Source organism: Eurosta solidaginis, chromosome 5 (assembly GCF_040869045.1).
Source record: "Eurosta solidaginis isolate ZX-2024a chromosome 5, ASM4086904v1, whole genome shotgun sequence".
Classification (NCBI taxonomy): domain Eukaryota; kingdom Metazoa; phylum Arthropoda; class Insecta; order Diptera; family Tephritidae; genus Eurosta; species Eurosta solidaginis.
Window position 1 is genome coordinate 30,704,614 of NC_090323.1, and position 27,155 is coordinate 30,731,768.

The 27,155-nt window shown below is 39.0% G+C and overlaps 2 protein-coding genes across 11 annotated transcripts in view; both read left to right on the forward strand.

Annotated features, from left to right (window-relative positions):
• LOC137253521 (uncharacterized) overlaps positions 1 to 27,155 on the forward strand; it is a 422,466-nt gene that overhangs the window by 158,016 nt on the left and 237,295 nt on the right. The window lies entirely within an intron of this gene.
• Positions 11,887 to 13,595, forward strand: LOC137252186 (collagenase-like). The gene is made up of 2 exons (XM_067787559.1): positions 11,887 to 12,429; positions 12,562 to 13,595. The coding sequence occupies exons 1-2, from the start codon at positions 12,161 to 12,163 to the stop codon at positions 13,142 to 13,144; spliced, it is 852 nt and encodes a 283-aa protein (XP_067643660.1). The 5' UTR covers positions 11,887 to 12,160; the 3' UTR covers positions 13,145 to 13,595.

The following is a 27,155-nucleotide window of genomic DNA, read 5'->3' on the forward strand; positions in this document are numbered from 1 at the left end:
GACGTCGTGCCAACAAATGGGCCAACTCTTACCATCACCCCCACAGGAGTTGAAGAAGTCGTTAAAAAGGCCAAGTCCTCTGAATAAATAAGCCAAGGCGGTGTAGCCATTGCAGTGCTGAACGTTTAGCATACACTTTATTTAAAAAGGTTACCTCCAACGCTTTACCAAATAGAAAACTTCTTAATATTGTATGGTTTTACTTTATTTAACATACACTTTGCATATATATGTATGCAAATATACTCAGGCTAATATTTAACAATTTATTAAAAAGAATTGTATTTTCACGACCGACTCGCAGTAAGTATCCAATTTTAATGGCCGAACCACCCAAGCGCTGGGTTGCATTCGGTCAACTCGTCCAAGAACAGCTGATGCATGTTTGATGTGGTGAGTTTTGCTTAGGGTGTCGTTACATCACCCTCCTTTGGGAAGAAGAAGTCGGCAGAGTGATCAATTCTGCTGGCTTCTTCTTGCCCGACAATATGTTAAAGTGATGAACTCAAACATACATCAGCTTATCTTCCGGTTAATAATAAACAATTATAAACTTATTTAATATGTAGAAATATAATAATGAAATTTACTTATACATGTTTTTTAATTAATGATAATTAAATTTATTTGTACAATGTAATTGAAAATTTTTGCATTGCAATATGCAATTAATTTGCATGGTATATGTATACAATTTGGTATAAGTATTCAGTTTTTAATGAGTTTTGTTTAAATAAATCCATTACTCAGAGTATTTTGTAAAGTTTTACGTATTATAAATTATAATATAGTCTTTTTCGTTTTGTTACAATTTCATTTATCTGGAGTGTATAGTTTAACATATGTTTGTCTTATGTTTTTGAAACTAGGGGGTTTTTGTTATGCCACTAAGGGTTTTTGTTATGCCAATTGGCATATTTGAAAATAATTTTATATGTCTAAGTTTTCAGCTTTTTGGATTTATATAATTCATTTTTCCCATATGTTTATGGTTTAGCTCTTATCTACTAAGTCGTGTGTTTACATCTTATATTTATTTGTAAATTTGATACATTACAAGTTTTTTTTTTGTTTTTTTTTTTTTGAAACATTGTATAGAAATGCGCTTCAAATAAGTTATTATTTAAATATTACAATTCTAAATTTGTAACTTTTGTATTTGTAAATAAAACGTGAGTTGCCTAAAGGTTTATTGTACCTTTTGTACACGGTTTTTGTGTACAGTTTTTAATTTTTTCTTTTCTTTATCAAAAACTATTTCCTTAACTACGTACGGCCCCTGATATATACTTGCATGTTTATCGCGCTGTTCTTTTTGTATTAGAACCTTATCATTTACGCAAATTTTTGACGGACAGGCATGTTTGTCATAATAATATTTATTTCGAACTTTATGTTTGTTTAAAAGTTCTTGCGCCAATTTATGTAATTTTTGCATGCGATATTTCGACTCTTTCGCGTAATTCTCTACATCATAAATTGGATCAACTTTTGCTTTTTGAAGTTCACTAGGTAAAATGGGTTTTTTACCGAATACTAATTCGAACGTTGTAAATTTATTATCAAAAATTGTATTTGAAGGGGTATTGTGAAAGAACGGGAAATACTTCAAGTAAGTATCCCAGTCCGAAAACGTGTCATCAAGATATGCGCGCAAGTATTCGTTTAATACTCGATGGTTTCGTTCGATTGAACCTAACGTTTCGTGATGATACGCTGTGGAAAAATCGTGTTTGATTTTTAAAAGTTTTGTCAGCTCTGAGAACACTTCATTTTTATATTCCGCTCCTAGATCAGATTTGATAGAATTCATTGGACCATATGTTAAAATAAATGACTCGAATACCGCAGAAGCTATGGTTTTCGCACTTTTATCCGGAACCGCTACTGTTACTAAGTACTTTGTTAAATCGCAAATTATGGTAACTGCGAACCTGCTACCATACTTCGATTCTGGCAACGGTCCTATTGTATCAATGACTACTATTTCAAATTGTTTACAAGGTGTTGGCGTTTTTCTGCGCACAAGGGTATGGATGCCCCTTTTTAGATGCTCCAAAGTAAATTTTACTAGCGGCTGGCGCGCGCGTCACGGTCGCCATTTAGCATACACTTTATTTAAAAAGGTTACCTCCAACGCTTTACCAAATAGAAAACTTATTATTTAATATTGTATGGTTTTACTTTATTTAACATACACTATATATACTCAGGCTAATATTTAACAATTTATTAAACAGAATTGTATTTTCACGACCGACTCGCAGTAAGTATCCAATTTTAATGGCCGAACCACCCAAGCGCTGGGTTGCATTCGGTCAACTCGTCCAAGAACAGCTGATGCATGTCTGATGTGGTGAGTTGCGCTTAGGGTGTCGTTACAAACGTCTTAGCGATAATGGAGTAAGCTATCTAACGCACGCTTCCAACATTTCGTTGAAGACCTTTATTATTGCACAACAATGGAAAATAGCAAGGCTAGTTCCTTACTAGTGGAGCCTGGAAAACCATCTAACGAAGGTGAGTCATATCAACCGATGGCTCTCACCTCGCCAGTAGCAAAGGCGAAACCCATAGTGTACCTATACCAAGTGTGTTCACTAAGCGATAAACGTCAAAACTACAAACAGCCTCGCTCACCTGATGGTAATCTCAGGTCTAGAGTCGCATTTTTGGTCTCAACGACAACATTTTTGTCTACCAATCGTCTCGACTTTTTCAATTTTTCAATCATTCGGAGCATTCGGTAATGGTATCCATTTTGAATTCGCTGTCATTCCGAATCCAGCGAGTGCCTGTCAGAATGCTTGACAGATAAGTCAACACACTTGTACTTGTACACTATGGCGAAACCGTCCTATTCCCCCATTTCACTGCGAATATTCGCTTAGCGGCGCATTGGCATGGCTTCCGCAAAATTTATAGACTACCACCCAGCTAAACGCCATAAACAGTCGGATAAATTACGGACTGAACCATGAAAAAACCCACACAGGAAATGCAAGTTTGTCTGCGCAGTTTTTGTTAAAAAAAAAATAGATTTCACAAAACTAAAAATTAGGAATAAATAGAAATGAAAATTTGGAAATTTTCGCATGCGGCTTTTTTGTTCATAGACAAATTTAATATCATAAGAAAATAAGATTTATAATAAACCGAGCCTGCGGCGTTGTTTTCTTAAAAAATTTAAATAAAAAAAAAGAAATAAAAAATTGGGTGATTGGCGCTTTTGTTCATATAAAACTAAAATTGCCAATTAACAAACTGTAAAATTAATTGTGTACTTTTTTATTTACAAATATTTGACCACCTGGTGGAACCATTTTTGGTAAGTTCATGGCAATTTTCATACATTTTATAAGCAATTTTTATATTAAATTCTAAGAAAACTATAAGTCTCTGGTGGGTGGGGTGGTATTCTTGGAAAGAGGAGGGACCCTCCCCCACTCGCCACAGGGTGATCAACCCCGGGTTTAATCGATATTGTGAATATTTCATAGCACATATCGGAAAAATGCATTGAGAATACACAAAAACTAGCGAAACAGCTGACTTCTTTTACACTTTTTCCTTGCACTTAACTGAGACGCGAAGCTTCAGTTAGCATGAAAATAGCCAAAATGTCCATAACTTATAGATAAGTAGCTAGCTGAAGATGGTGAACACGGCCCTTACGCTATACAAAGGAGCCTGATAGTGAATGTTCCGCTACTTAGTAGTTTTATCATTATATTTTCGCTTTAAATTCCCAGTGTTCCCGCACAGTTAGAAACAGTCACACCTAGACATTTCAACATTTTGACTATGCAGTCTAGTACTAGTCTCTTTGAAATTACCCATATAAATTCGAAAAAATTTCCCCAATTTCCCTCATCTTGAATCAAATAATTCGAAACAAATCTTAGAGAACCTAAAATATTTACTCTAGTAATTTAAAAATTATTTATATAATCCACCCACATGGTTGGCAGGGTGCACAAAATTTTTGAAACAACTTCGAACTCTTAAAAGTTATGAAACACAGTTATCGAGAGCTGGAGGATTTATGTATATTACTTTCTATGTGAAATATATTGTAACTTAAATGAAATAATATAAATACTTAAAACATGCCAGTTCTCAATTGCTTATATATCTGTGCTCACAAATCGTAACAGCCTAAATCAAAAATTACGCCATCGAAAAGATATATGAAAATGGGTGTACGAAATGTTTGTTTTTAAGCTGTTACTATTCGCATATCTTTTTGGTAAAATTCTAGTTGATGGGTCGACTACTAATACGCTACCAAAGGTGTCAAAAGACGCGTACTGACCTCGATAACAATAATCCGAAGGCGGAAAAGAAAAATTTTATCTCTGTCCGGAGATATTTGCAGTTGAAGTTGGCGATTTTCATGTGGTTGTTGTAATGCTGTTGTACCAAAAACAAAAATGTGAACATAAGTGTTTTGGGCGGATATAGTTTTGGTCTCCAAACCGGTGTTGGACCCACCCAGGGTAATTGTATAAAAGCGCGGCCGAAGGCCGCCAATGCAGAATGGTGTTCTGCGCAAAAATACTATGGATCCCACCCCCGGTTTCGGAAGGACCCTTGGGCAATTTTTTGGTTTTTCGTTAATATATTTTGAACGAGTTAAAATTTTTATTTTCCGTCTTCGGATTATTAATATTGACGTCAAGACGCGTCGTTTGAAACCTCTCTCGATAGTTTTGGTAGAGTATTAGGAGTCGACCTCAACTAGACTTTTACCATCTTTTTTGGATTTTTTCCTATTATTCTTCATTTCGTACAAAAGAAATTCTCCCAACGAATAACACTGGTCAACATTAAAATTGCCTTTTACTCGAAACTACAGTAACGAATTTTGGGAAGTACCTGGTAATTATACACCTTCTGCTAACGTTCGAATCGCTGAACTGTCGAATAAATAACTCATATATTGAGTATTGCAAAAAGGTCTTTATTTAGCCTACTTTGGGAGTAGTACTTCACAATTATACTTCACTAATAGCGTGTTTAAATCAAATTGATTACTGATTCCTCAGCTTGCGCTGCTTTTATACTGTCGATTACTTTGTTCGCCCATTTCTCCTAAGGTCTAGACGTTTTACGAACATGCCTTCTATTCTGCCCGTAGAAGTACTTGTGAAAATGTTTAATGCACTCTACCAATGCCAACAGCTCTCTCCGTGTAACGCAATAGCTCCTCTCTGGTTTTACAATTGATCGGCTGTAAAACGCAACTATTTTCTCCTGTCCATCGACCAGTTGCAACAAAACACCTCCTATAGCATATCCACTCGCATCTGAATCTAGAATAAACGTTGCTCCTGGAATCGGATATGTCAACATTGGGGCAGTGCACAACCGCTCTTTCAATGTTTGGAAAGCCACTTCTTTTTGCCCCTGTCCCATTCAAAAGCTTTATTTTTTCTTGTAAGCTTGTGGAGGCAATGGGCTACGCTGGTAAAGTTTGGTACAAATCGGCGGTAATATGTGCACAGCCAAAGGAAACTTCTTAATTTATGCAGGTTTTGTGATCTTGGCCAATCCTTTACAGCGTCTATCTTTTCATTCGCAGTGCAGGTGCCTTCTGTCGTAACCTTGTGATCCAAATAACTTACTTCCTTATTAAACAGTGAACACTTGTTGGGACTTAGTTTAAGGCCAGCGCCAGCTATTCTCTGGAAAACTTCCTCCAAGTTCTTAAGATGTTCATCAAAGTTCTTTCCCAATACTCCCAATACTATGATGTCGTCCAGGTACACCAAGCATGTTTTCCAATGTAGTCCTTTCAATACCTGATCCATGAGTCTCTCAAAAGTAGCTGGTGCATTACAAAGCCCAAAAGGTATCACCGTAAATTGCCAAAGACCATCTCCACTGAAGCCTGTTTTCTCCTTGTATTCCTCCTTTCCATCCACATGTCCTCCGACAGTAAGATTGCCTGATCTTCCAATTTGCGAGATAGAGATTATGGGGCATTCAATTGCTGAAGCCAGGTGTCGCCCCTTGCGGCTGACTCGCTTTAATTTAAAGATTGAGTGGATTTGGAGATTTGATCATCTCCTTCAGCTCTGCGTGTACGGCCACTCACATTGTTGGAACTATTAGGACCGGTGGTGCAATGACGTGCAATGTGACCTAGGATGCCGCACTTTAAACATTTCATAACTCCGGAATTTTTCTGTTGTTATCCCTTCAGTGCTTCCAGAATTGTGTCTATACAATCTGGCCTTTCCACTTCCACACGATGAGCTTTGTATGCTCGTTTACTCAATAGTGAGGCAGTTTCCTGAGTCAACGCATGTTATACCGTTTCTGCGAATGTAGGTTTTGGGTTTGCGTATGTTGCTCAACATCCCGTATTCCCTGGATAAAGCTCTGAATTTTTACCCCTTCGGTGTATTCCACGGGTGCGTCGGCATTCGCCAAATGTGCAAGCCTTTCGACTTCTGACGCAAACTTCTGCAAAGTCTCATTAGCTTTTTGGTAGAGGTTTTGCAATTCTATTTGGTATATATTCGGCCCCTTCAATGCGAATAGAGCAGCAACTTTATCTTCAGCATTCTCGTTGTTCGCTGCTGCAGTCTTCTCAAACTGTGGCTTAAAGACCTGGAAAGCAACAGAACCGTCAAAGGATGGTGTTTTTACCTTTGGATTACTCACTGAAACTGCTGTGCGATTTAGCTGCAACTCCTGCACTCGTCCTTTTAAATCATCGACTTCTGCCTGAAATTGAGAGATTTTTGCATCCTGCGCTTCCAGTTTTGATGATACCCTTGTTTCCTGTTCTGACAGCTGCCAGAGTATGCGATCTTCCTGTGCTTTCAACTGCCACATATACATATTCTGTTCTTTTAGTTGTGTTTCCATCTTTGGATGTAATTTGTATCAAAATATCTTAAATACGCGTTTCTTGTGCTTCAATCTTCGACGTTATACGTGTCTTCCATCTTGGATGTTAAACCTTTCTCCTGTACTTCGAGCTGTGCTGACATATCGGTTGATATTTGTAACGACATTTGCTTCAGCACTGCTAGTATTGCGTTAGTGTCAACACTTGCCAATGGATACGGAGTCTCTATCTTCTGCTCCATTTTAGTCGCTGACTCTTCCACATCGGGATAAAAAGTGTGTTCATCAACGTCGATTCCTTCCAATTCCATAACTTCCCTTAGTCGTGTTTGTCGCTCGGATTTATTGCCAATAGTATTCAACCCACGCCGTTTAACCTTACGATTCTTCTAGAACAGTTGTATCTCATTCTTAGTTATTTAGCTATATACATGTATATCTGTAGTTTATGGCATTTCTTCTAGCCATATGTATGTGTGAATAACAACTTTTGGTCTTAGCTGCCGACTACATATATGTATGTAAATGGAATATTCTTCGTTGCCTTGCACATAAGTATGGCTGCTTGCTTTGATGTGTACATGTACATAAGTAAGGCTGTTTGCTTTTTTGTTGTGATTATTTACTTACTGCATAGTGATGCTAATATTCGCCACAATAACATCACTGTTCTATTCTTTCTTGACCGATTGAAACTTTGGAGTTAAGGTGAAAAGTTAAAATCTATCCGAAGTATCCGTAGGTGATAGAAAATAAAAATCTCACTTTTTGCGCAGTCAAATTAGAGCTTACGATTTCTCGAACATGTTCGAGAAGAGATTTCTCGGGAGTCTCGCCTTCTCGCGAGATTCTCGAATCTCAAATTACTCGTAAGGCTCGCGAGATTCTCGAATTACTCTTAAGGCTCGCGAGCTTTTCGACATTCAACTTAATAGATTCATTGGCTGTTTTATATAGAGCTTACGATTTCTTCTGGAGCACAAGCCAAAATGTCCGCAAAACCACATGTAAAAAACCCCGAAATGTATAGAATATTGCCAATGCAGCGACTGAATTGAAAGTCGAGAATATTGCGAGTATTACGAGAAATTCGAGATTCGAGAATATCGCGAGCCTTACGAGTAATTCGAGATTCGAGAATATCGCGAGCCTTACGAGTAATTCGAGATTCGAGAATCTCGGGAGAAGCTGTGTTCTTGATGTCGCGTTGAAAAATAAAATATTGCGAACAAAATTATATGGATTGTAACGAATTTAGTGAAATTCCTCTTATTTGCAACCTGCTAACGTTCGTATCGCTAAACTGTTGAATAAAGTAACTCCAATATTCAATAATGCAAAATGGTCTTTATTAGACTACTTTGAAAATACTTCACAATAACACTTATACTTCGCAACAATAGCGTGCTTAACTCAAACTGATTGCTCATGCCTCAGTTTGTGCTGCTTTTATACTCTTCGTTTTCCTCGTTCGCATATTTCTAGGCGTTTCTCCTTCTAGAATTTACTTGTTCGCATAGCCATATGCGTGTGTATATGTGAGTATTACTCTGCTGATGATTACATACTTTTGTGAGTATTTCAGATATACGCATGTGTTTGTGCGTATCTCTCAGCTGCTTGTATGTACATATGTGTAGACACAATGATTGATTTGTTTATGAACATACAAATGACTGCTTAGTATCGGCTTAGAGATGATAGTATCCCTTAGTGTTGCTAATATTCGTCACACTGCCCTCCACCTAAGTCTGATAGTCCCGATCAGACAAATCTCTCGATTTAAACGCTGCCAGCCTTTCCAAATGAACCACTTTTATTTTGGTTCGTGGTTTGCCAATGGTTTGTATGCTGTAAACTACATCGTTGATCCGTTTTACAACTTTGTATGGGCCTTCCCAATTTCACTGCAATTTCGGGGACAAACCTTTTTTTCGTTGTGAGTTGTATAACAGCACCAAATCTCCTTCCTCAAAACCTTCCAAATTAATTGCTTTATCATATCTGGCTTTCATCTTGTCACTCATAATCTTGGTTCGCTGTCTTACAAGATCATGTACTTCCCTCAGCTCCTCCTCCGAGACACCAGTGGTTTTCTTGGCATTTCTCTCCGCATCGGCATTTGTCCCAAACTCCAAATCAGCTGGCAATCGAAGGTCATTGCCAAAAATTACTTTTGCGGGAGTTTGGCCCGTTTTCTGATGCATTGCCGATCGGTAAGCCATCAAGAATAATTCTATGTGTGTATCCCACTTTTTATGGTACTTGTCGACTACTTTCCTTAAGTGTTCCTCCAAGGTTCCATTGAAACGTTCCACCATACCATCGGACTGAGGATGCAATGCAGTTGTCCGTCTTTTTCGAATGCCCAATGTTTTACACATTTCTTGGAACACAGCTGATTCAAAATTTCTCCCTTGGTCAGAATGTAACTCCATTGGTACACCATACGCAACCCAATTGTTTATGAACACTTCTGCTACTGTTTCCGTTTCTTAATTTGGCATTGGGTATACCTCTGGCCATTTGCTGAAATAATCCATAACCACCAGTACATATTTGTTTCCGCAGTTGCTAGTAGGAAATGGACCTGCGACATCCATAGCGATCCTTTTAAATGGCGCACCTGAGTTATATTGCTTCATCTGGCCATGACTTCGGGTTTTGGGCCCTTTCGCTCTGCTGCAAACCTCGCAGTTCGCAATCCACTCAGTGACCGACTGACGGCAACCAATCCAATAAAATTTCTGCTTACTCTTCTCGAACGTCTTCGTGATTCCCAGATGACCCCCACTTGGACCATTATGTAGCTCGTTGAGAACGTCAGGAATCCTTTTCCTGGGAACAGCTATCAGGTTCCTCTTACATTGACCATCTTCACTCTCCCATACTCGATGCAAGCAACCGGATATCAACTCTAAACTGTTCCACTGAGCTCAATATGACTTCGCATGCTACTTCTCCTAGAACCGTGGTGTCTTCTCCAGTGGCTGTACGCAATTTTGCTCCATGCAATGGTCTTATCTTCTTGTTGGCTAAATCCGCTCGAATGATGGAATGAGATGCACCCATACCTACAGTCAGTAAACGTTCGTTTCCATCCACATGTCCTCCGACAGTAAGATTGTTTGACTTTCTTCCAATTTACGAGATAGAGATTATGGGGCATTCAATTGTGGGAGCCAGTGTCTACCCACTCTGGTCTTTCTCCTTCCACACGATGAGCCTTGTATGCTGGTTTACTCAATAGGGATGCAGTTTCCTGAGTCAATGTATGTGATACCGTTTCTGCGAATGTGGGTTTTGGGTTTGCATATGTCGCTCGCTTCGTTTCAACATCCCGGATTCCATTGATAAAGCACTGCATTTTTACCCTTTCGGTGTATTCCAAATGAGCCAACCTTTCAACATCCGAAGCAAACTCCTGAAAAGTCTCATTAGCTTTTTGGTAACGATTTTGCAATTCTATGTGGTGTATTTGCTTCCTGTGTTCGCTTCCGTATCGTCTTTCTAGAGCGCCCATCAATCTTTCGTAATTGTTTCGTTCTCCCTCTGGAATGGTCTGTAAGATTTCCGCTGCAGATCCTTTCAATGCGACGAACAGCGCAGCAACCTTATCTTCAGTATTCCAGTTGTTAATTGCTGACATCTTCTCAAATTGAAGCTTAAATACCTGGAAAGGAACAGAGCCATCAAAAAATGGAGTTTTTACCTTCGTATTGCTTGCTGAAACAGCTGGGCGATTTAATTGCAACTCCTGTATGCGACCTCTCAAAGCTTCCACCTCGGCTCCGATTTTTTCCTCAAACTGCGTTATTTTCTCGTCCATACGCGCTTCGAGTTTTGATGATATACGCGCCTCTTGCGCTTCGAGTTGTACTTAATGCGTGCCTCTTGTTCTTTCAGTTGTGTTTCCATCTTTGATGTAATCTGTGTCGACATTTATGAAATACGCATTTCTTGTGCTTCAATCTTTGATGTTATGTGTGTATCCTGCGATTCCAGTTGGGATGCCATATATGTTTTCAGTTCTTCCAGTTGAGATGACATATGTCTTCTGTTCTTCCAGTTGAGTTTCCATCTTGGATGTTACTGTCGACGTTTGTGCAGATATTGCAGCCAATATCATGTTTAAGTCTGTGCTCGTAACTGTCTGCGATGTTTCATTTTTCTCTTCAATTTTTGTTGTCTCTTTCCCATCAGGTTGGAAGACATACTCCTCCACATTGATGCCTTCCGACTCCATAAACTCTCGTAGCCGTGCTTGAAGTTCGATCTTATTGGCGGTTGTATTCAATCCACGGTTCTCCAACTCCTTTTTCAGTTGCTGGATCCTTAATTCACTTAAATTCGCCATGTCCTTGTTGTGCTCTGCAACTCTGAAATTTATTCAACAATTCCTCTTCTGACACCAATTGTAACGAATTTAGTGAAATTCCTCTTGTTTGCAATCTTCTGCTACCGTTCGTATCGCTAAACTGTTGAATAAAATAACTCCAATATTCAATAATGCAAAATGGTTTTTATTAGACTACTTTGAAAATACTTCATAATAACACTTATACTTCGCAACCAATAGCGTGCTTAACTCAAACTGATTGCTCATGCCTCAGCTTGTGCTGCTTTTATACTCTTCGGTTTCCTCGTTCGCATATTTCTAGGCTTTTCTCCTTCTAGAATTGACTAGTTCGCTGAAGATTGCATACTTTTGTGAGTATCTCAGAAATCTGCATGTGTATGTGTGAGAAATACTTTGCTGATGATTCCATACTTTTGTGAGTAACTCTCCGCTGCTGTATGTACATACATATGTATAGACATAATGATTGATTTGTTTATGTAGATACAAATGACTGCTTAGTATCGGCTTAGAGATGATAGTATCCGTTATTGTTGCTAATATTCGTCGCAGTATAATAAATATGTTTTGAGTTAAATGTCATTGAAGTAATATAATCAACAAAAAAGGCACAAGTAAAAAAAACCAATTGTATAAATATTGTCCATACAGCGATTAAATAAGAATGTCGAGAAGCTCGCGAGATTTACGAGTACTTCGAGACACGAGAATCTCGGGAGAAGTCGAGTTCTCGATTTCTCGGGTCCCGAAAATCTCGCTTGTGTTCGAGAAGAAATCGTAAGCTCTAAGCCAAATACCCATATGCTGTGAATTGCCAAAATATATGCATTTATGACAAAATATTGCGAACTATCCAATAGTACGCCTTTGAACTATACTACAAATAAACCAAAACAGCCCATGCTTTCGTCAGTCTAAATTTGCTTGAACAGCAGCAACATGAAATTTTTGATAGCTTTGTCGCTCCTACTGTGCATCGCCTCGGCGTTTGAAAATCGGGGACCTAGAAATACACAACGTGAACGCTTGGGGTCTATGGTGCAAAAGTTAGCTGTAAGTTCACGTATAGTAAATGGTCAAGCGGCTGCTGCTAATGACTTTCCTTATCAAGCTGGTTTGGAGTTATTTAAGGGTGAAAGTTGGAACTTTTGTGGTGGATCATTAATAAGCAATGAATGGGTGCTGACGGCTGCTCATTGTACTTTAAAGTAAGTTTTGAATTATATGTACTGTATGTTTTAGGGTGTGAGACAATTGGCGAAAAGAAAAATTAATATGTTAATCACCCAATAACGTACTGTCGATACGCAGTCAGATCTAGTCAATCCTTTTAATTTCAGTGCTATTAGCGTGATCGTATACTTAGGCAGCATCACTCGGTTAGATCCCATTGTACGCCTGGAGGTGGACAAATGTGACATTAAAGGTCATACCGAATTCGATATGGAAACTTATAGAAATGATATAGCTTTGATAAAAATCCCAACTATAACATATTCAGTTGCCATTAAAGCGGTGTCCCTACCAAAATGTGCTTCAAGCTATCGCGCTTACGTTGATGAAAATGTAGTGGTTTCTGGATGGGGTTTTACCTCTGATACATCCACATCGTGTTCACCTGTTTTACAGTTTGGCAATTTGAAAGTGATCTCGAACGAAGTATGTGCTGAAAAATTTGTTGATATCGATACCGGAATGTTGTGTACTTCCTCTGTCAATCGTATTGGAATTTGTCATGGTGATTCTGGTGGTCCATTGGTGTTACCATCTTCAAACATACAAATTGGTATTATATCTTTTCATTCACCGAATGGATGTGAAGATGGTTACCCAAGTGGACATGCTCGTGTCACTTCCTACTTGGATTGGATACAAGAAAATACGGGGCTTAGGCTTAATAAAAAAAAGTGCTTGTGTTTCTAAAACATATTGACCTCAATATTATTAATTATAAGTATGAGTCATCACGGCACCCTTGCATATATGTATATCTGGATTCTCGGCATAACCGAAAGTCACGTTTTTCTCGAAATTGAATTTCTTAGTGCGCGATAGCTTCTAAAATAACTTGGCCACGTGGCCTCAATATAATTCGGACGTTGATTAGAACGTTTTATATTTTAATGGTATCATTCAGACTTTATGTGAAAAGTATGTGTCCAAACGTATTTGTTCATACGATGAATCAATGCAAGCCTGGATCACTAAAGAACTAAAGTCTTTGCATAACAAAAAGTCATGTTACTTCAAATTATATAAGAAGACTGGTTTACATTCGAATTACGTACGTTATGCTAAACTGCGTCATAAATATTTTGAACTTAATAAAAAGTGCTATAAAGCTTACTTCTGTAAAATGAGAAAGAAAATTATTTGCTACGCGTTTTATGGTTTGTAAATTGTAAACGTAGGATAAAGGGTTTTCCTTACGCTATGAAGTTTAAAGACTGGTTATTTATTATACAAATTCATATCGCAAAAATGTCTGCCTATTGCCAAACATCCCTCCAATGTTTATTTTCTGAGAAAGTTTTATTGAGTGTATTTCATATTTGGCACATTGGAAGCCACTACCGCAAGTGCTTAAACGTATTTTGCTTACGTGTGGCGAATAAAAATCTGGCTTAGAAGTACAATGACAAATTCAATAGTAGGGGCATTCCATGGAAAATCGTTAATTTTCGCCGATTTTCGAACTGCTCTCCTTAATAATTTTCAATGCTAATACATTTTAAATGTGTACTTAAGTGAAAAAATTTAAGTATTAGTATTACCTTGAAAAAAATCAAATTTACAAAAAAGGTATAGATTATAGATTAATTGAAAAATCAAATACTTCTCAAAAACACCTTAGTAATAACCCTTTTATTATACCTTCATATTAATTAGCTGAAAAATCGAACACACTTTATTTCTGTACATGGACTAAGCATACCTGGAATATGTACATATGTGAATATAAGTAAACTGAAGTAAATTTCCAGAAGATAATTTAGGCATAGTTTCTCTTCTAATTTACGTCGTGCTCCTACAAATTGGCAGGACTGGTCCTACATATGAATTTTCACTGAGAAATTTTTTATTGCTGAAATACACTCCGCTTAGAAAAAGTTTTCTAATTGAGAAAACTTGTTTCTGAATTTTTGAAGTTGCTTCGCCCGGGGCTTGAGCCCATGATTTTTGGAGGAGGTGGAGCACACTACGATATATAGTGTAGAGAAAATCGAAATTTGAAAACTGCAACGGTGTCCCGTAAAAACAATCAGATATATTATTTCTAATTGCTGTTTTTGTGTACGGGTCCCTTTTTCGCTCTTATTTGGAATCCAAATCTATAAATAAAGTTTTGGTTGTAAAGAGGGAGATTGGGGCTATTAGCGAGCTTTGGGCAATTTTGGTCGTAGTGCGTTTGTTTAGCTATATATTTACTAATTTTCTTAAAAATAAACGATTGCGAGCACACAAAGAAATCTATTTGTACTATGGTGCTATGGTGAATATTTGCAATGCATTACCGGCAGTTGCTATTGTACGCTAGATGGCAGCGCACGCTGTAAGTTTTAATTGATTGACGGCAGTTGCTATTATATGGTAGATGTCAGCGCAAGTTGTAAGTTAATATAACAGCTGATTTCTGTTGATATTTGATAAGAGACTTTTATATTGGTTGCGCAAGATGCGCACGGGTCAGGCTCGTTTATTTTTAAACATTTTTAATTTATTTTTTTTGAATAAAGCTTTTTAAATTTTATTAGTTATTTTAACAAACCTTGATACAACTACTACCAAATACGTTTGCTTTTGTTTTTTGTTAATATTAATAATTTCACCGAAGCTTTCACCTGACTTACTGTTGTCCCGTACAAACGGATATTTTTTTGCTATTTTTCACGCACATATATGTATAAATATTTCAAGAGCAGGTTTCTATTTTTATTACCATGCAATCCTAATACACTAAAAACTTTGTCTGAAAAAGTTATAGCTTTTCTTTAGTTAAGACCTAAAAATTAAAAAAATTTGTACGATTTGTCCCGTACCAACCGTGGAATGCTCCAGTAACAATTATTGTGAAGAGCGGGTTTAATATTATCAACATCGCTACACCGAGAAACAAACTGTAGATCCAATAATTTTATAGGTATTTGCAACAACTTTTATTGGTTAAAATGTGCCCAACAACAACGCATTTGATGCAAGAACGAAAAGACTATTGATTTTTTAACAAAATTTGTTTTTAACACAATAACTTTCGGATTTAGATTAAAAGTGTATACCCTGTTGTTTCAAATACTTCTCATTTGAGCTAACAGTGGACGTCGTTGCTACAAAAATGTGAAGCTGTTGAATTAAATACTTAGCTTTTGAGGTCTCAACAACGAACACCTTTGACGGACAGAAGTTACGTATTTGATTCAAATACTTAATTTGTTGCGAGAAAAGTGAAAATTGTTAGAAATAGGCGCAATATTTCTGGTCTACAGTGAGAAAAATTTTAACGTAAACTCAATTGATTATTTTGCGGTTAAAATGGTTTTTTATTTAAACGTTTTGAATGTGAATATACATATGCATACAATGTAGCAAATTAAATAATATACGCTTATCTTATAATCGGAAACTTAAAAATAATTATTACAAAAGTTCATTAATTTCATGGTTTGTTTCATACATTCAATAGTTACTAAAATCTTAAAACTTTCTGTTGATTATTTAGACGAATGGTTTTATAGGAAATGAGAAAAATGCAATGTTTTTAAAATAATAGCATGCGTAAGTATCGGAAATTATATATGACTGAAACTCTTCTGAAAATATTGCATTCATTTCTTGCCCAATCAAATAAATTTCGTCAACAGATTGGTAAAAAATTTTAAGGATTATTATTATTTTGTTATTTAGTTTCACGTAAAAGTTTTTCTTATACAAAATACCTCTGTAAAATAAACTCGCAACTTCATATCCTATTTTCAAAGATGTACATAGACTTTGATAATAAGGAAGTTTTGTCAGATCAACATTTAAAATATTATTTATTTTCGAAAAATATTTTACAAAAAAAACGCTTTTCGATCAAATTATTAGAAAACTGAAGACAATATTTTGTAGCCAAGGTATAAGGAATGTTTATACGCGAGGTAACTAAATGAGCATATTTTTTAAAGATCTGATGTTTATTTTCAAATATAAAGCTCCAAATATGTTTCAATGGTCCTAACTGCTTTATAATGGTGGGATAATGCACCATAAAATGATGTTTTGGCTTTACTTTCTCCTTGAAGCATTCAACAAAAAATTTATGGTGTTCTGAAATTAAAGAAGTTAGTTTTTCTAATAATGGTTCGTGAAATTCATCTAACATTAGCAGATCGACAATTTTTACAAAAGTTATCAAAAATGTATACACTGTATAACTGCTTTCAACTAAGTCCCCAACTAAAAGCAAAATTGTGTGCAGAAATAGTTTCATTTCAGCAGCATTCATTTTTATATTACCTTGCTTTATTTGCTTCGTATTAATTGGAGGACTTACATTTCCTATATGCTCAGGTCCATAATTAAACAATTGCTTTCTGTAGTTGAATGTCTCTATAGTAAAATATTTTTTTTATATATAAAATGATCCAACACTTTTGGAAAATTATAACCCCGAGAAAAATATCATGCATTATATCGACGGCTTTGTTGTCTACAATATGAAAATGCGATAAGTTATTCCAGATTGAACATTCCTTTATACATGATATTTCGTCACTGTCATCTCGAAGCGAGTCCAGTTCTGTTAAGTATATACTTAGACTCCGAATATTTTCAATTTTCTCTACATACTCAACCTGGCAATCTTCTTTTATTCCTGTACAAATTCTGCAATAATACTTGCTGTTGAAACTAGTACGAAAACCCAGAGTTTCAATCAATCCTAAGTTATCCCACAATATTTGTCCTAGATAAAAACGAATTGTTATAACTCTTTCGTTATACTTAATATTAACTCCATTCTGAGCAAGATCTTCGAGAACTTCAACTAGTTCTTTGAACGTAGCATCGTTACCAAAATGTTTTAAATCTTTCGAATTTACGAAACCCGCAACGAAAATATTACTAAGATGTGTTAGCTGATATTGGGGAACTACTGGACTTGAATAATATATGCCACAAACTGAAGTCTGGTGAGATCCGAGAGGGTCGTTGATTTGAAATGCATCTAAGTAAAGAAATATTGGAAAAACGATTTTATTGTCAAGTCCGTGTGTTTTACGCTTGCAAAGCTCACCCATAATAACATGATTGTTCGGCCTGGGTGCGTCTGAAACCGGCAGTTGGTAGGCGCACACGGGTCGATCTTGGAGTGGATGGTTCGCTCAAAAGAAATAAATAAGAACACAAAGAGGAATTTCCTCGTTATAATATAATATTTAATTTAGAGTGAAGGAAAATATATAATGTGGTTAAAATATTACCTTGGTGTTTTAAGTGACGATGGTGATCCTTGCGATGTGTGCGGGTTGGCGTCAGTCGAGAAAGAGGCCGGTTATCCCGTTGAGGACAACCGCTAAGCCGCGAAAAAGTCCTCTGGTGTTAAGGAGGGGAAAGGCCACACATACAACCACTCCCACATATACGTGCATGGGTGCTGACAACCTGCACACACACGTGCATGTGTATGAAACGCATGCATGTGCATGCATGCACACAAATGCGGCGTGAGTGTGGGTGGCTGGAAATATTATTAAAACGTTAGGGAGGGGCGCCGTCAATCAGGTAAAAGTTAGGCATTAGGCCTAAACATGCCGCCCCCCTTGCGGTACGCAACGTCACAGTCCGCGAAGGATCACCGACCGTGAAGAAGAGAAAAAAAACAAAAAATCTTATAACTAATTATATCTAACTTAACATAAACGCCGGTCAGTCCGCCGGCTTGGCGGCACGCAAGATGGTTTGCGCAATGTGTGAGCTTGGTTGCTGATGCCTCTGTCATTCGGCACTTTTCCCGTTATGGTTCAAGGCCTAAGCCAGGTTTTGCCTAGAGCTAGGGATAGCGAAAAGAAGTAAGAAGATATACGTGTTCATATTTCTTGCCGTTTATTAAAATTCATTGGAAATTCTATGCTTGTGAATTTTGTATGAAGAAAATTCAATAAAAAATAACTTATCGTAATGATACAAGATTTTAAACGCACACCTCCATTGTGAATTCATACAAGTGGCGAATTTGTGATAAAACGTTCACGATAGTGAACAGCTTCGATCTCCTGTTCAATCGCTGTTCGATTACTTAAATCATTAGCTAACAGTGGTTTCAAACATTTTGTAGACGACTGGTATATTGCTTTATTTACATAATTTAAAATGCCTGCATAGCTGGTTACTCAAATTTAATCCATAAACTTGATTTTAGAAATGAGTATTAATATGTAGTCTGATTTTCTGTATACAAATTTGAAACAAATGTGCAATTCATGGCACTTCAATTTAATAACGGCGAACGCAAGAAAAAGAAACCTTTCTTCCATTCTCTGGCCCTTCGCGACAGCCGTTCTCCGTCAGCTATGATTATGATTTGACACGTAGGTATGGCAATGGAGGGATAGAAAGATTTTTCACTTCTACGAATTCACAATGCACACCTCTGTGACTGTGTACAACAGAAATTCAATAAAATAAAAAAGGATAAAAAGTGTAAAAATTTATGTCTTTCGGTCGTTACCGAACATTTTGATGTTAGGCCTTCGTTGTGCCCGAGAGTACCCAACCGAAGATGGTACTCTGAGCTAACAAAGGGCCAAACGTGGTGGGCAGAATCTCTGGGAGTATTATCTCGGCATATACATCTGTGCCTAGGACGAGGCGGATCGGGGAGGATGAGTAGAACTGCGGATCCGCCAGACGAAGATGTGCGTACGGGGCTGCGATGGCACTGTCGATGCTGGTTGTGGGTGTCATGCGCCGAAAATTGGATACGACCGCAGCATGGGTCGCAATTATTTTGTTTTGGCCGTGTCTTCCTCTGATTCGTAGAAGGCATCCTGCTTGCCCGCCAATGTTGCTGGCAGGGAGTCGGAGCTCCTGGGCGAGCTCATCTGCTATCACGGTGGTGGGGGAGCATCCATCGATTAAGGCGCGAACGAGGTGTAGCCGCCCCCCTGCTTCTATTTTCACGACCGCGGTGGGGGTGATCGCTACCGTCGGTATCATGGTGGCGCTGGCAGCGGAGTGCGGGGCTAGGAGCCCTGCCCGGAAGGCGGACGCTGTGGAGAGCTGCAACGAGCTGTATTGTTGGCTGCGATCTTGTGTCTGATGATGGGTGTGGTGTCGTTGTTGCGGGCGAAGAGGCCGAGTCTCCGCTCCGGTTCGGTGGATTCGAGCTGGACGAAGAGGCCCAGTCTCCGTTCCAGCATCTGACGCATATAACGATATGGAGTCGTCAATCCGCTCACGGGGTGATTCCAGCTCCTCCTCAACTTGTACACTCCATGGCTTGGAGCGGGCTTCGTGGAGTAGCTGTTCCTCTTCATCAATCGAGGAGATATGAAGCATCGTGTGATGTTTTTCGCCGCATTTTTTACATCGGCCTTGGCTTGGGCACGCGTTAGAGCCAAGCAATTTCCACAGCAGCTCCCGCGGATCGCTAAGTAAAGACGCTCCTCGGGTTTTTTGGCCCGAAAGATGGGGCACAGGCGTATGAGATGTTGCTTAAAATAAGCGCGGCATTCCGACGTATAACGCATGACGTTCTTGGCAGCGTTTCGTTGCATAGCGGCAAAGCGACCCATTTTCCTGAAAGAAATGCAATATGTTTGACTGGGTCGAGTCATTCTCGAAAATGCGGGGGCGAGTGGTCCCTAATTGTATTATTGGGATTTGGGAAATTTTATTAGCGCGCTGTTATTTGTGTTGTTGGTGCTAAAAACCAACAACTTCCCTGCCCGCCACAAAAAAAATGTTTGGACAGCAAATTGTATGCTATGTAAAGAAAAAATAAAAAATCTTCGTTTTGGACGAAGAGAAAAATTTGTAGAATGAATCATTTTTTTTTTTTTTTTTTGTTTTGCCCTTCACTTATTTCTTCAACTTTTCCCTAAGTACGCTTGTAGTCCTGTTTTAGCAAAAGGCACGGTTCCAGAAGGGTAGTTGGCTCCGATACCGATTTGCCAGAAACGGGTTTTTGGGTACCCGTTTGCCTCTTTTTATGCATCCCTAATATAGTGTACATTTAAACTCGACATGTATATGTACATACGTTGGTATAAGTATATGGACAGTCAGTGCACGGACTTTACCGCATTACACCACAGGGGCCATTCAAATTTACTATCATTGATACACTTGAACGCATCAAGGAGGAATTCAATTTTCTACAAGCACAATATCATACATTGAAATTGGAGTGCGAAAAGCTTGCCAATGAAAAAACCGAAATGCAGCGGTATTATGTCATGTACTACGAGATGTCATATGGCCTTAATATTGAAATGCCCAAACAGTCGGAAAATCGTAGTCAGCATGCCGGTGTGGTTTTGGGTGATCAAGCGGATAATTTGCCACTGTACGTATATAAATGAATGTAGGTATGTATATTTGTAGATTGTTTAAACATTATATAGATTTTGTTTTCCGTGCTTGCATGATGCCATTGATACTACAAAGTTTTTCACCCTTAACATCAGTTTTTATAACGCCGCTTTTCTTTGGCTCGGCACATGGACATCATATTGGCGAACGGCTCAGCTTGGGCATGGAGCTTAATACTGCTATAGTAATTTCTTGCTTCGAACTAACTTACACTACAATTTTTGGTTTTTACTCCTCCTGGTCCTGGACCAATTAGAGGATTGCACATTTCTTTCACAGTCCAGTTGTTGATTACGGCACGACATGGAAATAAATTCGGCTAATAGCTGTAATCTTGGCAAAGTTGAGTTTCGGGTACTTTTTATATAGTAGACATTTTTGAATTGTATGATTACACAATACAAATTTCAAGTAACAAATTACAAAAACTATTGCATAAAAGCTTAATATGACTGTATGTGCATACATATGTACTAGTTACAAATATAATTGCAATATATAGAGGGGGCATTCCATGTCAAATTGGAAAACAATTAAAATCGCATCGAGATTTCAATGAAATTATGTATGAAAAGCTCTACCAAAAGCAAGAAAATATTTGGTCAAATTTAATGTATACATTAAATTTTATACAAAAGTTTTGACCAAAACGCATTCAAATCATTTGTCGTCATGGCATGGAGTTACTCTCTTAAACTACTTTATCACTACTTAAGGGTTAAAAAAAACACCCAATACTCGAAAATTAACAAATTAATAATAAGTCTAATGTTTAACCCGCATTTGTTATGTATGTGTACACAAGTCTACCCCTGAGTGAAGGCCTAGGCTGCTGGTTTAAAAGCATCATATAGACTGTTGACTTCAGTATCCTATCACGGCTGCGCTTCGAAAACTCCCTATCTGCATACTTTTGAAAAGTGGCCTTTCTCAGAATTCGTTTGTAGAATGTCCTATTTCAGAATAAGTGAAAATGTGGTCAAACCAATTGAAAGCTGTCGATTTGTTTGCAGACATTTGGCATGTTATGATATTTGATGTTTCTACATATCCAACTGTGCACACACTTGATTTTCCTAATGCTGTGCTGAGTTTGGGTGTAGCACCCGGTGATCCAACTGTTGTAGCTGGAATGGTTGATGGCCTTATTTCCATTCAAAATAGGGAAATCGAACGGAAGAAGGATGATGTATAGCCGAAGCGGTCACAGCACAAAAAATCAACATTTCAGCTCTGTTCAAATAGATCATGAAATACGTGAACCCTTACAAGCGAAACTAGCGAATTATGACAATTATTTACGAAGATATGAATATGTGAAATGTTTAGATGCTGTGATGATGCCAGCCATTGCACGTTTCCATCCCGAAGTAACAATTAGTGTCATGCAAGAACTGATACATCGTAAAGGTTTTCATCGTGCATTAGCTGAACGTAGTCACAACTTCTTATCCCGTCTGACAACGTTTATATCCCGTTATATTGGAGAGACTCGATTTATGCGTGTTATGATTGATGTTGTGTCAGCGTTGCTTGATGTTTATACGCCCAAGTTTCACGAATTTACTGGTGAATTGGGTAAAGACTATAAGGTTGGCTGGTGTTTTGGAACGCGAAGTTAGTTTGACATACGATTTGTTGGCGCTGCAAGGCTGTCTAGAGCTTCTGGAGTGTGCTTCAAGTGGGACCAACCAGATCGACGAGATGATACGATTTGTCAAAGAAGACAAAGATCAATTCAAACAATCTACTCAAGCTAAAGAGTCGTCCATTTTGACGGTATAGCATATTAAGGCAATAAATAAATAAGACTCTTGTATGCTAATGTAATTTAGAAAAAAAGTTCGTCTGGTTTGGAGAAGCTTTCGAAAAAATTTCTGCCGGGAATTTGTATACAACGAAAATTTCCGGAATAATAGAGACGACCTTTTTTAATTTTTAAGAAAAATTTATATGAATAGATAGTATGTATTTAAAAAAAAAAACTTTCGAGACAGGGGGTTTTTGAACTGGCATCAGAAATCAAATGGTACTTCACTATGGGGTGGTTATATTCTTATCCCGAAGTCTTCGCGTGCTGTCATAGTGTCAGATTCAAATGGATGAACTCGCATCGTTACTTTTGGGGGAGTTCTAAAAACCTTTCTTTCGAACCGGCAGAGAGATACCTTCCACGACATTATACGACATTATACACTACTACATTTGCATATTTGAATTTTATAGCCATTAAATTAAATGTATATGCATACTTTTAAAGAATGAATACTTTATCGGTACGGATAAAAAATCCGTTAACCCGTTGATGCCAGTGTATCATTTTGAACACGTTCTTAACCCCTTGCATGTGTTTTCAAAAAGAGGCACGTATTTGGTTAGGTGCAACCTCTATGGGTAGTTGAGCATGGATTTTTATTTGATTGTATTTATAGTTAAGAAGGAAACGGTTGGTTTCCATTTTAACTATTTTTTAATAGCTATTTCAATACATACATTGATACATTTTGTTGGCCTCGCGCCTTTGGCCGAGTGTGTAGGTGTTCTGTCATCCTCGCTCGGGGTGAGCGGGTGAAGTTGGGTTGATTTGCTGTCCTCGCTCTGGGAGAGCGGGTGAATTTTGGGTTGGTTTTTAAAAATTAAAATCTAGGGGGCCGAATGCCTTTCGGTTCTGTGGCAGATATCGAATCTGCGTTAGGTTATTGCCTGGCCTCGTTCCTTTGCCTGATTGCATCTGCGTTCCGTGGCAGACCCTGAGTCTGCGTTAGGGTTCTGGTGTCCTCGCTCGGAGTGAGTGAAGTGGGGTTTGGTTTTGAAAATTAAAAATAAGTGTTTTGTGGCAGATGGGGATCTGCATTAGGGTGGTTGATTGGCCTCGGTGGGCGAGCGCTGGGTTTTTGGTGGATTATCGATAGGGAAGTGGAGTTCGGAAGGGAGTGAGGGAGGGGAACGGAAGGTTTGTTACGAGGAGCTATTGGCCTTCTCGCAATCCGTCTCCTCCGTTGGGAAGAAGGATCAGTTTGACCAAAGGTCGTCCGACTTGACCCTTCTCGGTAAAGAGGTCGACTACACGTACTCGGTTATCTTCACCGGGGTGTACGTTGACGACTCTACCTAGCCTCCACTCGTTGGGAGATAAGTTGTCCTCTTTGAGGACAGTGAGATCTCCCACTTTTATATTTTCTTTGGGATGCTTCCACTTCACTCGTTTTTGAAGTTCGGCTAGATATTCCACCTTCCATCGTTTGCAGAAAGTGTGATGGAGGGCTTTGAGTTTCTGCCATCGATTGATCATCGAGGCAGAGCTCTCACTGGCATCTGGTTCTGGTGGAGCCAGCAGGTGGCTGCCGGTTAGGAAATGTCCTGGGGTTAGTGGTTCCAGGTCCGTTGGGTCATTCGATCCTGGACTGAGAGGGCGTGAGTTGAGGCACGCCTCTATCCTGCACAAAAGTGTTTGGAACTCCTCCATAGTATATTTGTGGGGAGAAGCAATCTTTTTGAAGTGGCTTTTGAAGCTCTTCACTCCCGCTTCCCACAGGCCGCCCATATGTAGAGCGGCGGCGGGAATAAAATGCTAGCTCAATGCTTGATGGCTATACTTTGAGACTGTTTTGTCTCGGCTTTCGGACAGAAAGGCTTTAAATTCGGATCGTAAAGATCTTGATGCTCCGACAAAGTTTGTACCATTGTCGGAGTAGATGTCCTTCGGACATCCTCTGCTCGCGATAAAACGCGAGAACGCGGCGAGAAAGCATGGGGTGCTGAGGTCACTAGTGGCCTCTAAGTGAATGGCCTTAGTGGAGAAACAGACAAAAAGGCATACGTAGCCTTTTGACAGTCGACATCCCCTACCGCGGTAGCTCTTGATGTCGAAAGGCCCCGCAAAGTCTACCCCGGTATTGGTGAACGCGCGGGTAAAAGTAGTCCGTTCGCAGGGAAGGGTACCCATAAGTTGGGACTGTGCCTGCTTTCGGTGAATAATGCAGGTTTTGCAATTGTGGATGATGGCTCTGATCATAGTCTTGACATTCGGTATCCAGTATTGGGTTCGGATAAGACGGAGCATGAGCTGGTTCTCGCTATGAAGGGAGTCATGATGAGCCATCATAACTGTAAGGCGAGACAGCCTACAATTGTAAGGCAAGATGGTCGGATGACGTTCATTGTGTGACATGTCTTTTCAAGCCCCTAGACGCCCCCCCTGTTCTAATAATATCATCTTTGTCGATATATGGGTTGAGTGACAGTATTTCACTCTTTCGATCGATAGGTTCCCTATTTTTCAATTTTAAATATTCTGTCCCGTAAAATTGTTTCTGGCAGACTCGTATTAATGCTTGAGTCGTTGCCTTAATCTCATCGGCTGAGATTATACACGACCTTTCGTGGAACTTTGCTTTAGTTTTTGGGTGAGTTCGTTTATAAAATCTCCTAACATAGGATAGAACCTTTAAAGCCCTGGGTAAATTTGAAAAACGGTCGAGAATATCTACCTGATCTACCCTTGTCGTGGCATATGTTTGTGCCCTCTTCTCCTCAACGGACGTTTTGTATTCGGTGTCTTGTGCTGGCCAGTGGGAATTGCCTTCTTGCAGCCAAGAAGGTCCCTGCCACCACAACGAATTGTTGACCAACTCTGATGCAAGTAGTCCTCTGCTTCCTAGATCCGCTGGATTAGATTCCGAGTCCACGTGAAGCCAGTCCTTTCTACCGACCATATCGATGATCTTAGTGATTCGGTGTGCGACGAAGTTTGACCAGGAACAGGGCGGCTTTCTTATCCATGCGAGTACGATGGTTGAATCCGTCCAGAGGTGAACTTTTGCTGGCCCCAAATGAATGTTTCGGAATATTGATTCCATTATTTCTGCGAGCAGCACGGCGCCGCAAAGTTCTAAACGTGGTAGTGAGATGGTTTTCACTGGGGCTACTCGGGTTTTGGCTAGCAAGAGATTTGTGAAAATTTTATCGTCCCTTTTTACGCGCATGTAGATTGCTGCTGCATATGCCTTTTCCGATGCATCGCAAAAACCATGTATTTCGATGTCGTCCTCGGGCGTAAAATTTACCCATCGCGGTATCCTAATGTTATCTATTTCGTTATAGTGTTGGGTGAAATTTTCCCACCGTTCTAAGGTAGTTGGGGAGACAGGTTCGTCCCACCCGGTGCCCTCTAACCAGATATGCTGCATTAGTATTTTTGCCACTGTGACCATTGGTGCAAGCCAGCCTAAAGGGTCGAAAAGTTTGGCTATAGCGGATAGGATTGCGCGTTTGGTGGTGTTCTCGCCATTCCCTAAAACTCCTGCTGTAAAGTAAAACATGTCTGAGTGCGCGTTCCATCGTATTCCGAGTGCCTTCACCGAGCTAACCTCTTCAAACGCTAGGAAGTCCTCGCTGAGCAAATCCGTTTTGGGGATGTCCTGAAGGATTTCCTCACAATTTGATGTCCACTTGCGCAATGGAAAGCCAGCTGAGTGTAATGCTTCGCGAATCTCGTTTCTTGCTCTGATGGTTGACGCTATTGTATGTCCTCCAGATAAAACGTCGTCGACATACATACTTTCTCGTAATATACCCGATGCTATTGGGTGCGTATTTTCTACATCATCAGCCAATTGTAGAAGTGACCGTATCGCGAGGTAGGGGGCGCAGTTTACACCAAATGTGACAGTCTTTAGTTCGTAAAGACTGATGGGTTCGTTGGGGGATGTTCGATGGACAATTCTTGGAAATTTGGCATGATTATCGGTCACCCAAATTTGCCTATACATCTTTTCTATGTCACTATTAAAGACAAAGCGGTACAGTCTCCAACGTAGAATTAAGATAGGCAAGTCTGCTTGGAGTACTGGACCTGGGTGGAGTATGTCGTTTAGACTAATGCCATTTGCTGTCGGATTTGACGCGTTGAAGACGACGCGCACCTTGGTAGTGGTACTTTCCGCCTTTACAACGGCGTGGTGGGGCAGGAAATAATTATCCGAATCGTCGGATGGTATATTATTCTTAATTTTTCTCATATGTCCAAGTGTTTCGTATTCTGACAACACCCGAACGTACTCTTTTCCTAACTCTTGGTTTTTCAGTAATCGCCCCTCATTTCTGAAGAATTGCGAACATGCGCGCTTTAGGGACGGTCCTAATTTAATATTCTCAGGGTAATCCTGCCTGAATGGTAGCGAAACTGTATATCTTCCACTTTCATCACGTTTTGTTGTGTCGTTAAATAATTGTTCACAATACCTTTCTTCTTCATTAAGCATTTTGTTTTTGGGAACATTTTCTACCTCCCAGAAAGCTTTTAATTGGTTGTCCAATGCAACTTCGTTGTAGAATGAAATGATGCTCTTCGTTGGACTCG

What these genes read in the sequence shown, in the direction of transcription:
- LOC137252186 (XM_067787559.1), top strand. Translation starts at nt 12,161, where the DNA reads ATGAAATTTTTGATAGCTTTGTCGCTCCTACTGTGCATCGCCTCGGCG. An exon ending in GCTGCTCATTGTACTTTAAA is followed by an intron (nt 12,430 to 12,561) that starts GTAAGTTTTGAA and finishes TTTTAATTTCAG; the next exon opens with TGCTATTAGCGTGATCGTAT.